This window comes from Brachyhypopomus gauderio, chromosome 3 (assembly GCF_052324685.1).
Source record: "Brachyhypopomus gauderio isolate BG-103 chromosome 3, BGAUD_0.2, whole genome shotgun sequence".
Lineage (NCBI taxonomy): Eukaryota > Metazoa > Chordata > Actinopteri > Gymnotiformes > Hypopomidae > Brachyhypopomus > Brachyhypopomus gauderio.
The window spans coordinates 8,731,890-8,745,427 of NC_135213.1; the positions used below are offsets into that span (position 1 = coordinate 8,731,890).

The window sequence follows — 13,538 nt, forward strand, 5'->3', positions numbered from 1 at the left end:
TGTAACATGTATTTACCACAGAATGTGCAGCGTTCTTGAAATCAAAAGCTTAGCTAGTTTCCATCAGAATATAATCTACACTGACTGTGACTTATAGTTGCACTGACAACATGACTAAGTATTTTGACTGCCTTGTTCATAGGCAATGGTATAGGCCTACTAGATACTCTGATGGCACTGACAAATTGACTGACCTAAAAATTAGCTTTTGAGGCAAAAACAAAGAATTTTGAGTGAAGTATCTGCTTTTGCAGGTATTTCATTGAGTTTTGCTGTTTGCACTAACTGTTTTGAGAAATGCACTAGTTGTGATGCCAATGTAAATCATGATGTGAGAAATGAACCAAATCGACTGAGAAAAACTGTAAATATGCTCAGAAATCGCGCCAGTACTCGAACCACTTCCTGAACCGGCGAGGCTTCACACGTCATCCGTGACGTCACTTGTTCTTAAAGAAGCAAGCCTCGACACGCGCTTCACGAAAGGTTTTCTCGGCACACGCTCCGAAGCCTCGGCACAGTACGACCCATCACTATTAAAAAGATTGAGTATTAATCTTTTTACACGAGTATTGCTCAAAATCATTACCAGCGTTGGTATCAATATTTGGATCGATCCGCCCACCTCTACCTACCATCACCATCGGACATTACAGACCACAAGTTTCCTTATTCTCAATATCAGCATCGGGCGTTTAGTGGAATTGCGCCTATTGTCTCCTGTTTGGAAGTGTTGGACTACTGGTTGACCTGTAAGTACTTAACTTAGTAATACGTACCACTAACACCTTTTAACCAAATCTTAACCAGACTATTTTGTTCGTTCCGTTACCTCACGGTTGAATCTCGTGTCTTGGCAAAGTGGAAAATTCAACGTGTTAAACTGTTTTTATAATGGATGTTCTAGCGCTAACTAACCCAGCCAGATAACGTAGCTACTTATTTTATACTATATGAATATTGGTTATTTTGTTTAGTAGCTCAGTGGTTCCTGTAACAAAGATAAAAGCTTATATGCTAGTTATATTGTACGGTTTTATTACAGTAGCTTTATTGTACGATTTAATTGAGTTTATGCTGTTATAGTGGATGTATTGTAATGTTACATACATTTGATTTAGTTTGGTTATTCATTGAAGTATTTTTACGTTTAGGTGAAATCATATAGATAGATATATACGGGTGTACTTTTCCTAAGCACAATAACAACATTTGGGAGAAGCTTTGACGCCCCCTCAGGAACTCCTTTAGAAAATGTTTAATGTGTCTCCCCACCCCTGCATTGAAATGTAATTTACTCCCTTCTGATTATTTTCCCATTGTTTCGGTTTCTCTATTTGTAAGTATCCATCGCACAATAGAAAATGATCTCTAAAGGAATCTAGTCTTGTAAATAGTCACCCTGCAAGATCCCTTGTCTTTTTTAAATCAGTATTCTTACCATTTATCTACGTTTCAGAGCAAACAAAAATTAATCACGGGAATAACATGTATTATTTGAAGCTTGCGTGTTAATGTTGTCACCTGTAAGAAAAAAGAAATTTAAAGGTGAACAACTTAATGTTTTTCAGGGAGACTGTGGGAGAGCAGAAATGAGGAGGCCTCAGTGGCCTTGAGGAGAACAGAAGGGGCCTATTCAGTGCAGGATGTGAGGCAAGCAGTTTTTAGATAACCAGGCAGACAAGGAGAGAGGAGCAGGTGGGTTTCATGGAGATCAGCCAGAATTGGGGAGTTATCGAAACTTAGAGAAGAATCAAAACTTAGAAGGGGTATGAAAGAGGGGACACCGCCCAGCACAGGAGGCTTCTTCGCTTGGACACTGCTGAGATCCTTTTGGGTTATGTAGATTCCTAGGCAACTAGCACCAGTGCACTGAAGTGTTTGTACCACGTGTATTTTGACTCCTTTATACTCATTTATATTCCATATAAATTGATCTAAAAGAACTTTTGGTGAAGACTTTTCTTGGGTCACTCAGTCAAAACCAGTTGGTTCATCGGGGCGGTGTTGGGGCCCACCTGGGTCCTGAGAAGAAATCCCAACACACCCTGAGTGCATGTAGTCTTGGCAAAGGTTGTAGTGATCTGTGGGATCGGCATTTGAGTTTTCAACCCTCTGTCATCTTCTCCGGTTGTTTATACATTGTTATTTATCAGTGACAGCCAATATGAGATAAAATATCCATTTTACTAAAAAAGGCATGCCATTTAATAAGAAATGACATGGAGATCTATGTTGAGGAAGAGTTTGAATAAAGTAGATGTGTTAGATCTACATCACATGTGCATGTTTTACTTTTTATGTCATTTTTAATAAATGTGAAGTGTGGAAACTTAAAATTATTTTATTCTAATCATTTTCAGTTCTACGGAAATGTTGAAGTTGTCTTAACAGTGAGAGATTTGAGATCTTCTGAAGAGGTGAGTTATATTTTAAACCTGCGACTGATACATTTCTCAGTAAAATCCAGATAAATAAGCAACAGTTTAAAGCAGACACACAGCCTACAGGTAACCTGTAGGCCCAATTGTACCTTTTGGATTTGGATACATATTGCTGCCTTGTTTGTTTTGGGTGTTTTCGGGTCTTTGAACAGGCTCCTTAGAATGAATGTCTTTAGCATTATGCAGACCCCAAATGGTTCTTTATCATGATTGCTTCATCTCACAATGAATTTGCAATGTCTTTTTCCTCTAGGAATTAATGCTGTCCACTTTCCTAAACACGTAAACATTACCTACATAAACACATTTATCTGTGAGGAGTATGTCAGACTGCTGAAATCAGTAAACATGGAAAAGGAGAAAAGCTACAAAAAAAAAAAGAAAGAGTGTAGAAAGAGTTTTACTAAACACAGTCATCTCCAGCAACACCAGCGCGTTCACACAGGAGAGACGCCATATCACTGCTCAGAGTGTGGGAAGAGTTTTACTCACAAAAGGAATCTCCAAGCACACCAGCACATTCACACAGGAGAGAAGCCACATCACTGCTCAGAGTGTGGGAAGAGTTTTACTCAACAGAGTCATCTTCAACTGCACCAGCGTATTCACACAGGAGAGAAGCCATATCACTGCTCAGAGTGTGGGAAGAGTTTTACTCAACAAAGTAATCTCAACAGACACCAGCGCATTCACACAGGAGAGAAGCCATATCACTGCTCAGAGTGTGGGAAGAGTTTTACTATACAGAGAAGTCTTCAACTGCACCAGCGCATTCACACAGGAGAGAAGCCATATCACTGCTCAGAGTGTGGGAAGAGTTTTACTATACAGAGAGGTCTTCAACTGCACCAGCGCATTCACACAGGAGAGAAGCCATATCACTGCTCAGAGTGTGGGAAGAGTTTTATTCAACAAAGTAATCTCAACGCACACCAGCGCATTCACACAGGAGAGAAGCCACATCACTGCTCAGAGTGTGGGAAGAGTTTTACTATACGGAGAAATCTTCAACTGCACCAGCGCATTCACACAGGAGAGAAGCCATATCACTGCTCAGAGTGTGGGAAGAGTTTTACTATACAGAGAAGTCTTCAACTGCACCAGCGCATTCACACAGGAGAGAAGCCATATCACTGCTCAGAGTGTGGGAAGAGTTTTATTCAACAGGGTAATCTCAACACACACCAGCGCATTCACACAGGAGAGAAGCCATATCACTGCTCAGAATGTGGGAAGAGTTTTACTATACAGAGAAGTCTTCAACTGCACCAGCGCATTCACACAGGAGAGAAGCCATATCACTGCTCAGAGTGTGGGAAGAGTTTTACTATACAGAGAAGTCTTCAACTGCACCAGCGCATTCACACAGGAGAGAAGCCATATCACTGCTCAGAGTGTGGGAAGAGTTTTATTCAACAGAGTAATCTCAACGCACACCAGCGCATTCACACAGGAGAGAAGCCATATCACTGCTCAGAATGTGGGAAGAGTTTTACTATACAGAGAAGTCTTCAACTGCACCAGCGCATTCACACAGGAGAGAGGCCATATCACTGCTCAGAGTGTGGGAAGAGTTTTACTATACAGAGAAGTCTTCAACTGCACCAGCGTATTCACACAGGAGAGAAGCCATATCACTGCTCAGAGTGTGGGAAGAGTTTTATTCAACAGAGTCATCTCCACGCACACCAGTGCATTCACACAGGAGAGAAGACATATCACTGCTCAGAATGTGGGAAGAGTTTTACTAGACAGGGAAGTCTTCAACTGCACCAGCGTATTCACACAGGAGAGAAGCTATATCACTGCTCAGAGTGTGGGAAGAGTTTTACTATACAGAGAAGTCTTCAACTGCACCAGCGCATTCACACAGGAGAGAAGCCATATCACTGCTCAGAGTGTGGGAAGAGTTTTATTCAACAGAGTCATCTCTACGCACACCAGCGCATTCACACAGGAGAGAAGCCATATCACTGCTCAGAGTGTGGGAAGAGTTTTATTCAACAGAGTCATCTCCACGCACACCAGCGTATTCACACAGGAGAGAAGCCATATCACTGCTCAGAGTGTGGGAAGAGTTTTACTATACAGAGAAGTCTTCAACTGCACCAGCGTATTCACACAGGAGAGAAGCCATATCACTGCTCAGAGTGTGGGAAGAGTTTTACTCAACTGAGTCATCTCCAAAAACACCAGCACAATCACACAGGAATGAAGCCATAACACTGCTCAGTGTGGGGAAGTCTGATGCTTCTAGCTATAGTTCTAGGTAACTGTACATTTTCTGTATTGCATTAATACTGCACTGCATTAGTACAGAATGAAGCATGTTGGACAGTCTACATGTGATCTGCAGTAAACAGTAGTGGGAGACTCTGAGCACAGACGTTTGAACCTTTCCTCATCAGTCATGAATGATTTTTGTTTCTTTATGTTTTCACTCTTCATGGCCAGCAGGCTAACTTGAGTATTCAAATGCATCAGTGTCCCTGCTTGGTTAAGACTGATGTCAGTTTGTTAGTGTAAATGGATCAGCACATAAGATAAAGTAGTTGGTAATTGGAACATGACAAATGTTACCGGATAATAATACAGAGGTGAATATATGAAAAACCACATATACAAATATGCCCCATACCCCCAAAAATGTTTTGGTACCTCTGGGGATTCTAGGGGTGCCACCAGGGGCACATGAGCCGTAACAGGTCCTACTGAGCACTGTATTGCTGTAGACACTTGTTAGCAGGTCGGGGCTGCATTGTACAGCCGCAGACACTCGTCGGCTGGCCTTTGATGGACACTGTACCACAACAGATTTGGAGCAGCAAACTGTAGGCTCGTACTGAACAGCCATATTAATGTCCTGCTGCTTTGTCCTTGTAGCAGGTCTCTTAGTAGTTGGGGCTGTGGTAACCTTCTTGGGTACTGGTGCCTGTGCTGAGACTTCCTCTCTGAGTGCTCTAGGTGGAAAATGAACTACCTCGGGAGCAGAGAATGCACCAAGTTCAAAATCATCAACAGTGGATCCACTCTTGCCAAATCATGCTCTAAGAAGTTCAAAAATCCCATCGAGGGTGTTCATTTCCTCTCTCGGCTGAGACAAGGCCAAAAAAACTAAAATCTGGAGAATGAACCTCTCCTAATTATCCTCCTCATTGAACTCGTGGGAGGGACAAATCGAAGAGGGTAGCTCAAACGGTTCACCATCCTTAATCTGTTTAATCAAGTCCTCACACAAGATACACATTGGAAGATAACCGTAATCCTCTTCCTGATAATGTCTCAGCTCGTAAGGCTCCCTCACTGTCCTTTAATGGTGGATTATTCTGTGACGTGGCAGGTGTTGCACTATCATGAAGCGCACACAGTCTCTGAGGTTATTGGTTTTTTTAACAAACGGGTTTTACTTTGAACATACGGGGTTGCACACAAATTGACATTAGACACACGAACAGCAGGAGCACAATGAGGTATGATAACACTAACGGAACTAACAGGCTAACACAGATATGACCAACTAATCATTAGACATAAAGACAACAGACTCAACCAGCTACCTGACCTATAACAGAACACTAAAACTTGGATAACAAACTACACAAATGATACACAACACAACAACACAAATCTACAGACACAAGAAGCCATGAACAAAAGAGAAATGTAGAAGGATTAACCAAATCTGACTTCCAAAACACAACAGACTGCACAAGACCACAAACTATCACCATAATTTTTACTTTCTGTCAGGGTGGGTCAGCCCAGACGCCACCAGAGGCCGCGTGCACACACTCCTTCATCTTCATGGATAATAAAGACTTTTGCTCGCAGCCTCATCCTCCTGCTGTCTCTACCCCCGCGTCACACTTTCACAATAAGTTTCACTATAATATGCACCATCACCTTACAATAACCCACAAAGACTGAACACCAATGTTTAAATACCAGATCTAAATTACAAATGAGACACAGCTGAAGAGGAAGTAACACGGGGCGTGACTGAACAGACTAAAAAGTGATACATGATTGACAGGGAGGCGGGGCTCGACATGACACCTTCCTTAGAATCTCAGCATCACCTCTATTCCATGACCTACAGAAAGCATGGACTACACTTGCTTGCAAAGTAAACATACAAGTTAATGTGTGTTTTGGATTCCTGTAAAAATATTAGGCCTGAAATTTCAATGTATTTTTAATATGTGACTAAAGCTGATGTGAAATATGCATAAGTGTTTTAACTGGGACTCCATGGAAACCATGGTGGTGTTTTTGACTCTTCGGAGCGTCTGTAAATGCTCTATTGACAGATTAAAAGCAATACTACACAAACAGACCTTGTTTGTGTGTTTAGTTTTAAGTGTTTAGTTTTTTCTTTAGTTTGTTACACTTGCATCATGCTTGAATGTCTTTGCATTTATATAGTATGAATTACACTGTATTGTGAATGCATTATGATACTTCCCCTGGCTATGTCTCCATTTGCCTGCATTGAGTTTGATCTATTTAAGAAACTGGTCAAATGTTGGATGAGTACAAATCAGCACACCAGGACGATGTACTTTATTGCTTTTCTGAGTGAGAATAATACTGCAAACTTGATGGAAAAAATGCTGAAATAACCAAACAGATCTGACACACACACACTTCCTCCACAAATATCAGTCAGTTGGGGAAAGAGGAACAGGGATGTCCACTCTCTTCCAGGGTCTTGCTGGGTGTCCCATATGAAGACAGAATTTGATGGGAGATCACAGAGATGAAAGAAAACAAAACTGAGTCTCAGACATGAAGAATCCAAATGTTTATCTGAAGTGACAAACCCAGATGTGTATCATCACTATGTTGCTGAAACAGTGTGTTCACACCAGAGAGGCAGTGAAAGCTTACTGCAATTTGGATGCTTATAATTACTTTCTCAGTGGAAAAGTTGGGAATATTTGTTCCTATAGTGCAGAGGGCATCAGAATTGTATATGGTGAAGTTGGAGCAACCTGCCATACATGTCACTATTTCTAAAACGTACTGCACATGTTTTTTAGTAAGGAGTTGGGGGGTTGTTTTGTTAAACTCTATATTTAATCATATATTATATATAATCATATATATAATCTATAATATATATAGTCATATATTTTCTATGGTTTAAACATTTATTCTACTTATTAGAAACAAATGTCGATTAAAAAAGACTTCACACTCATTTTAGGTGTGCTTGAGCAACCCTAAAAAGGGTCCAGACATGGTGTGTGCCTTTTTGGAACAGGCTTGCTGGAAATGTCAAATGCTTTTATTTAATGCATGTTTATATTGCCCAAATGTACTGTGAACATGTGATTACAACAGAATGAAGGATATTGGACTGCCCTCTCTCCTCAGAGTTCTTGTTCTAGACGAGACTCTCACACTTTTTACTTATGTAATAAAACTCTTTTAACCACGTCTGAGTCCTCATCTATTTTCAGGAAATTTCCACGACACACACATTTACACATTTTTTAAATAAAAGTTATATACCGTTAAATTCAGTTCTCAACTTCTTTAGTTTATATTTTAAAAGTTCATTGCACTTTATTTTTAAGTAAAAAATGTAAAAGTATTTAATTTAATTCATGACTAATTGCTTTCTTGATCACCCCTTTACAAAAAAAACAACATAAATTGCTAGTCTGGCAACTTGTTGGCATAGTTGCCAGGTTCGCGGTTTTCACGCCAAATTGGACTTGTTTGAAAATCCAGCCGCGGGTAAAAATTCTGGGGTGGCGGGGTGCGGTTTTTTGGGCTACTTTTGAGTTGGGCCACCGTGGGAGTTACAAGTCAACACAAAGAATAGATCGCGATATAATACTTAATTTGTCTCCATTTTAAACACTCGCCACCCCCCTTCCCCGTCAATAACTTTGGGCTTTGGGCTTTGGGCTAGTTTAGGCTGCTGAAGGGCGGGTTTTACACTGACTTTGTGCGGGATATTTTTGTAGGACCTGGTAACCCTGCTTGTTGGTCACGGCCTGTGGTGGGCCTCCGTCATTTTGACTTGTGAAAGGTGGCAACCCTACAGGCACATAACAGTGTGGGAATGGTTATTAACGGGATGGGAAAGGTTTATGCAGCGTAAAATTGTGGGGTGGGTTTATAAAGCCTTAATATAGTGTATGAATACTTAAATAAATGTCCCGGGTTTTCAGTTATCGGCCAGGGTGGTTGTGGAACGTCTCTCACGTGCTACACGATGGATTACGTAGTGATTCCACGTGAGTGTTGTCCAGTGACCTTGAGGTGGTTGCTAGGGTAACACCTTGGTTACTGTAAACAGAATGGACGCTAGTGGTGTGGCCTGATTTATATGCGATATAACGTATCTAACAATATCATTCACTTAAAAACAAACAAGGTAACCAATATTAATATGTACACATGTATATCTGTATTAACTAGACATTTTGATAGTAACTTGTCAATTTAGCTGTCGTTAAATTAGGTAACTAGTAGTTTCTTAGCGATCAGGATATCCAGCTTCATTACTGGAAAACTCACCAATCAAGCCGAACGATTTATTTTGTAATTTTTTCGCACTGACATTTTCGTGCCCTAAGAAATATTTGAAATGTATCGTTAGTTGTTTTTACGATGTAGCAATTGTTTGTTGTGAAAGTGTATTTTATCGTTTCTTTTCAGACTGCAAAGTTAGCAGTTGTGGCACACAGTCCCACTTCATATTTGGCGTTCGTACAAATAATCTGATGATCAAACAGTCATATTCCCGTGTGGAAACAACTGCGTCCACTACAATATTGACCAGAGATGGCACAAGTTCATTCCTGGTAAGACTGTTTAAACACGTATATTTACCTAAATCCGATGTGAATTCAATTAGAATTGAATTAGAAGTTTATTTCGGTTATATGACATAAACAATAAATAAATTTAAAAAAATATATAAAATTTAATAAAAAAAAATTTAAACCGATAAGATATAGACTGAAGCTTTAACATATTAGTAAGGACTAATATAAAATATAGGGGTGTATCAGTCAGGGGGTTAACTTTGTGGAATAGTGCAGCAAGGAATTGAAAATGTATAGTTCACTAAGCAAATAATTTTTAAAAATTACAAGAGTAAGGTAGTGAACTTTTAGGGAGTTTTTCCTTGCCACTGTCGCCTTTGGCTTGCTCACTGGGGGCTAGGACTCGGCACTTGTAAAGCTGCTTTGTGACAACAACTGTTGTAAAAAGCGCTATATAAATAAAATTTGATTGATTGATTGATTGATTGAACTCCTATAAATCTGAACAGTGATTATATATGTGTTTTTTTGTTTGTTCGTTTTATTCATTTCTTGACTTTGCTTTGGCATATAGAATGTGAGAATGTTAGTCCTCGCTTATTTTTTTTCAAACATACTTGTTGCCCTAAGCTTATATTTATTGTCTCTAATTTCAAATAGCCTCTGAACAGGGGCGGACTGGGGAGAAAAAGTGGCCTGGGAGTTCCTGACAGAGCTTCCAGGCACGTAGTGTATATAACAGCTTTTATTGTCATATGGACAATATTACTTCCAGCAATAATATGATTAAAAAGCCACACAGTGGCATAACAAAATAACTAACAAACTTAACAACTTGACCCTGACAAAATACAGGGGAACAACAGTGAGTAACCTCTGCAGCTTTTCTTTTTTCTCTCTCAGCTTTTCAGCGCCACCTTTACGTTTTGTAGTTTGTTTAGACCCTGGCTTAGACTGCAGTGTGAACCGTGTCGCGGAGGGATAATATGATGAGTTAGGCCCTCAGCAGTGTCAGTGTGCAACTGGCGTCTCTCTCTTGACTTGTTACTGGTGGGATACAAACAGGGAGATATAATTAATGTGGCATTAGTATGGACAAGGCTCTTCCAGTTCGTTGTATTAATAAGTGACACAGCTGCTGTATATTTTCGTAGTTCGGCCCGGATTTTCTGGGACAACTTGTTTTTTTCTGATCTCCGCTGCATACCGTCAGCCCGCATCAGCTGGCCCAGCGCGCGGCCGCGGTCCAACTCGTTCATGTGTTTACAGGATCAGTCCGCGGCCGCGCGCTGAGCAGGTTTGCCTGACTGGAGCGGGGGAGGTAATAACACCGTTAAACAGCAGCGTGACTACGGGCCGGGGCCGCAGTGCGCGGCAGTGGCTCCTCCACGGGCTGAGTTAAACCACCGGCGGCCGGCGGGCACTAACCCATTGGCCCACCCGCGAAATCCCCGGTAGTAATGTATGCCAGTCCGCCCCTGCCCTAAGCTAATATTTATTGTCTGTAATTTCAAATAGCCTCTGAATACAGTTAGGAAGTGAATTTTTTGTACCCTTTACATTATATGTGCAATGTGTAAGTCGACTAAATCAATAAATTTCAGAGCATGTACTTTAAGAAACAGTTTGTTTGTTGAATCATTAAATTCTGCTTGGTTGATAATTGGTATTGCTTTTTTCTGTAGCATGAAAATTGGATGTGTGTTAGTTTTATATGAGTTTCCCCATACCTCCACACAATAGGTCATGTATGGAATTATGAAAGAACAGTACAGTATAAATAGTGAATTTTGATTTAAAATATGTTTTATTTTATACAGTTTTTGTTCCCTTCCCTGTGGGCGTGTCGCTATGTCGTCTGCGTGCAGTTATGTCCATGTTTGTAGTTCCGTGGGTGTGGGTCGTTTGTGAGCGTGTTCGTAGTCTCACCTGTGCCTTGTGTCGTGATCACGAGGGTATGTGTTAATCACTTATTTAATGTTCCGTGCCTGTGTAAGTGTCGTGTGGATGTGCTTGCACTCCGCACTGAGCTTAACATTATTTTGTGTAAATTAAACGTTGTGTGTTGCACCGTTCGACGCTCGTCGTGCCTCCTTCCTTCGAGCGTCACAGTATTGCAATAATTCTGGACATTTAAATTTTTACATTATTTATGTGTGGTTTCCAGCATAACTTCTGATCAATTATCACATCCAAAAATTTACTTTCATACACTCTTTCAATTTCAACATCACCTATCCTAAGTTTTGCTTAATTCCTGATTTGCCGTTACCAATATCATGAACTTTGATAAAAAAAAAGACTTTTTATTTTTGCATTTGTTAACAATTTCAAGTATTTCTTTTTCTTCTGTTCCCCTGATAAAAATGGAGTGAGGGTTTTTAGGAATTATGTCATATTTTATTCCCTTTATTTTAGGTTCCACAATCTCTTTTGCTAAATTATATCCTACATTTACAAAATAATCATTAAATTCATTGGAAATATCTTTTGTTTTATTTATAATTGTATGGTTTTCTTTTACAAAATAATTAGGGTTACTTGTTTTTCCATCACCTTTTCTAATTATGCTATTAAGAACTTTCCATATTCCTTGCATTTTACTCCTACACTGCTCCAGTACTTTCTGATAGCAATCCTTACTAAGTCTCATAATACTTATTAATTTATTTTTGTACCTCTTATATTTGTATTCTGCTTCTTTTGTTCTTTATTTAAAAAATATATTATATAATAATTTTTTCACTTTGCATGCATTTGCAATCCACTTTGTTATCCATGGCTTTCCCTCATATTTGTTCCTTAATTTGTTTTTTTTCTTGAAGGACCTTTTTTCATATAACCCTGTTAGTATGGACAGAAAAACCCCATATGCCTTATCTGGATCATTATTTTATATACTTCTATCCAATCTTGTTTCATTAGCTCCACCTTGAGAGCTCTGATAGTTTTTGGAGTTCTATGTCTAACTAATTTAAGGGTTTTTGGCCCGTTTTCTTTTTTTTTTTTTTTACTATAAACTTGTTTTGAAAGACTGCAAAGACTGGAAGGTGATCACTGATGTCTATTATGAGCAGTCCACCAACTGTTCTAGCTTCTATTTTGTTTGTTCATATGTTGTCAATTAGTGTTGCAGTGTGTGTTATTCTGGTTGGTTTTATGATTACAGGGAGTAAACTGTTGCTATACAGTGTATTGATGAAGTTTATTGTATTTTAATGCCATTTGGATTTAATAAATCAATGTTAAAATCCCCACATATAATTTGTATAATTTGTTCTTTTTTCAACTGATCCAGTATACCTTCCAATCTATCACTGAATATGTCAAGGCAGGTTCCTGGTGTTCTATATACACAACTAATTAAAATATTTTTAGTTTTTTTCTAAACTAATTTCTATCGTTATGCACTCCATTATATTGTCTATTGCATGTGGCCTGTGACCATATTACATCGTAAAGCTGTATCAACATAGAGAGCAACTCCTCCTACTTTATTAACCCTCGTTAACTGTAAACAGTTCATATCCTTCCAGCCCTACAGCAAACACTTTATTGTGTTCAAGTCACGTTTCAGATACTGCAATGTACGGAAGAGGATTAGGGCCACTATAAAAAAAAATATATGGGACATTGGAAAAAAAAGGGCAGCCAGAATTCTGAGATTAAAGTCAGAATTCTGACTTTTTTCTCACAATTCTGACTTTAATCTCACAATTCTGACTTTATTCTCAGAATTCTGACTTTAATCTCACAATTCTGACTTTATTCTCAGAATTCTGACTTTATTCTCAGAATTCTGACTTTAATCTCACAATTCTGACTTTAATCTCAGAATTCTGACTTTATTCTCAGAATTGTGACTTTTTTCTCGGAATTGTGGGTACTTGGAAGTCATCAGCTTAATGACAGAGACATATGCAGTTGGTGAACAAACCCGTGGACGGAAATGTCCGATTTAAACGAGTTTCTCCGTGGGCGAGGAGTGCCAGAAGACAGCATTTCCATTATGGAAGAGCAGAAGGTGAGTAACAAAGACAGTTTGTCGGCTGGCACTTTTTTCTCAGCAAGTTACCGTTACTTGTTAGCATGTTTGTTAGCTTATAATGTTAGGCAAATAGGCAACGTCTCACATTACATCAAAGTTGGTCAATTGACGGGTTTTTGAGTATTATTGTACTTCTTTTCAGTTTGAACTGAGTACGTTTACCACGGCAATTAAGCAGCACGTTATGAGCGCTAGCCACCTGCTAATATCAGTTTAAGACTGTTCAAGACTGAAATCACAGTTTATACTAGGGTTGCCACC

General features: G+C 39.4%; 1 protein-coding gene and 1 long non-coding RNA gene across 2 annotated transcripts in view; both read left to right on the top strand.

Moving 5' to 3' along the window:
- The first annotated feature begins 481 nt into the window (after nucleotides 1-481).
- On the top strand, nucleotides 482-7,796 carry LOC143510208 (uncharacterized). The gene is made up of 3 exons (XM_076999315.1): nucleotides 482-752; nucleotides 2,364-2,420; nucleotides 2,698-7,796. The coding sequence occupies exon 3, from the start codon at nucleotides 2,793-2,795 to the stop codon at nucleotides 4,665-4,667; it is 1,875 nt and encodes a 624-aa protein (XP_076855430.1). The 5' UTR covers nucleotides 482-752; nucleotides 2,364-2,420; nucleotides 2,698-2,792; the 3' UTR covers nucleotides 4,668-7,796.
- A 5,289-nt stretch (nucleotides 7,797-13,085) lies between these two features.
- Nucleotides 13,086-13,538, top strand: part of LOC143510209 (uncharacterized) — a 3,443-nt gene continuing 2,990 nt past the window's right edge. Inside the window, exon 1 of the long non-coding RNA XR_013129927.1 lies at nucleotides 13,086-13,253. This is a non-coding gene — a long non-coding RNA (uncharacterized LOC143510209). The remainder of the gene's footprint in view (nucleotides 13,254-13,538) is intronic.

Excerpts from the sequence above, each read along its gene's own strand:
- LOC143510208 (XM_076999315.1), top strand. The coding sequence starts at position 2,793 with ATGGAAAAGGAGAAAAGCTACAAAAAAAAAAAGAAAGAGTGTAGAAAG.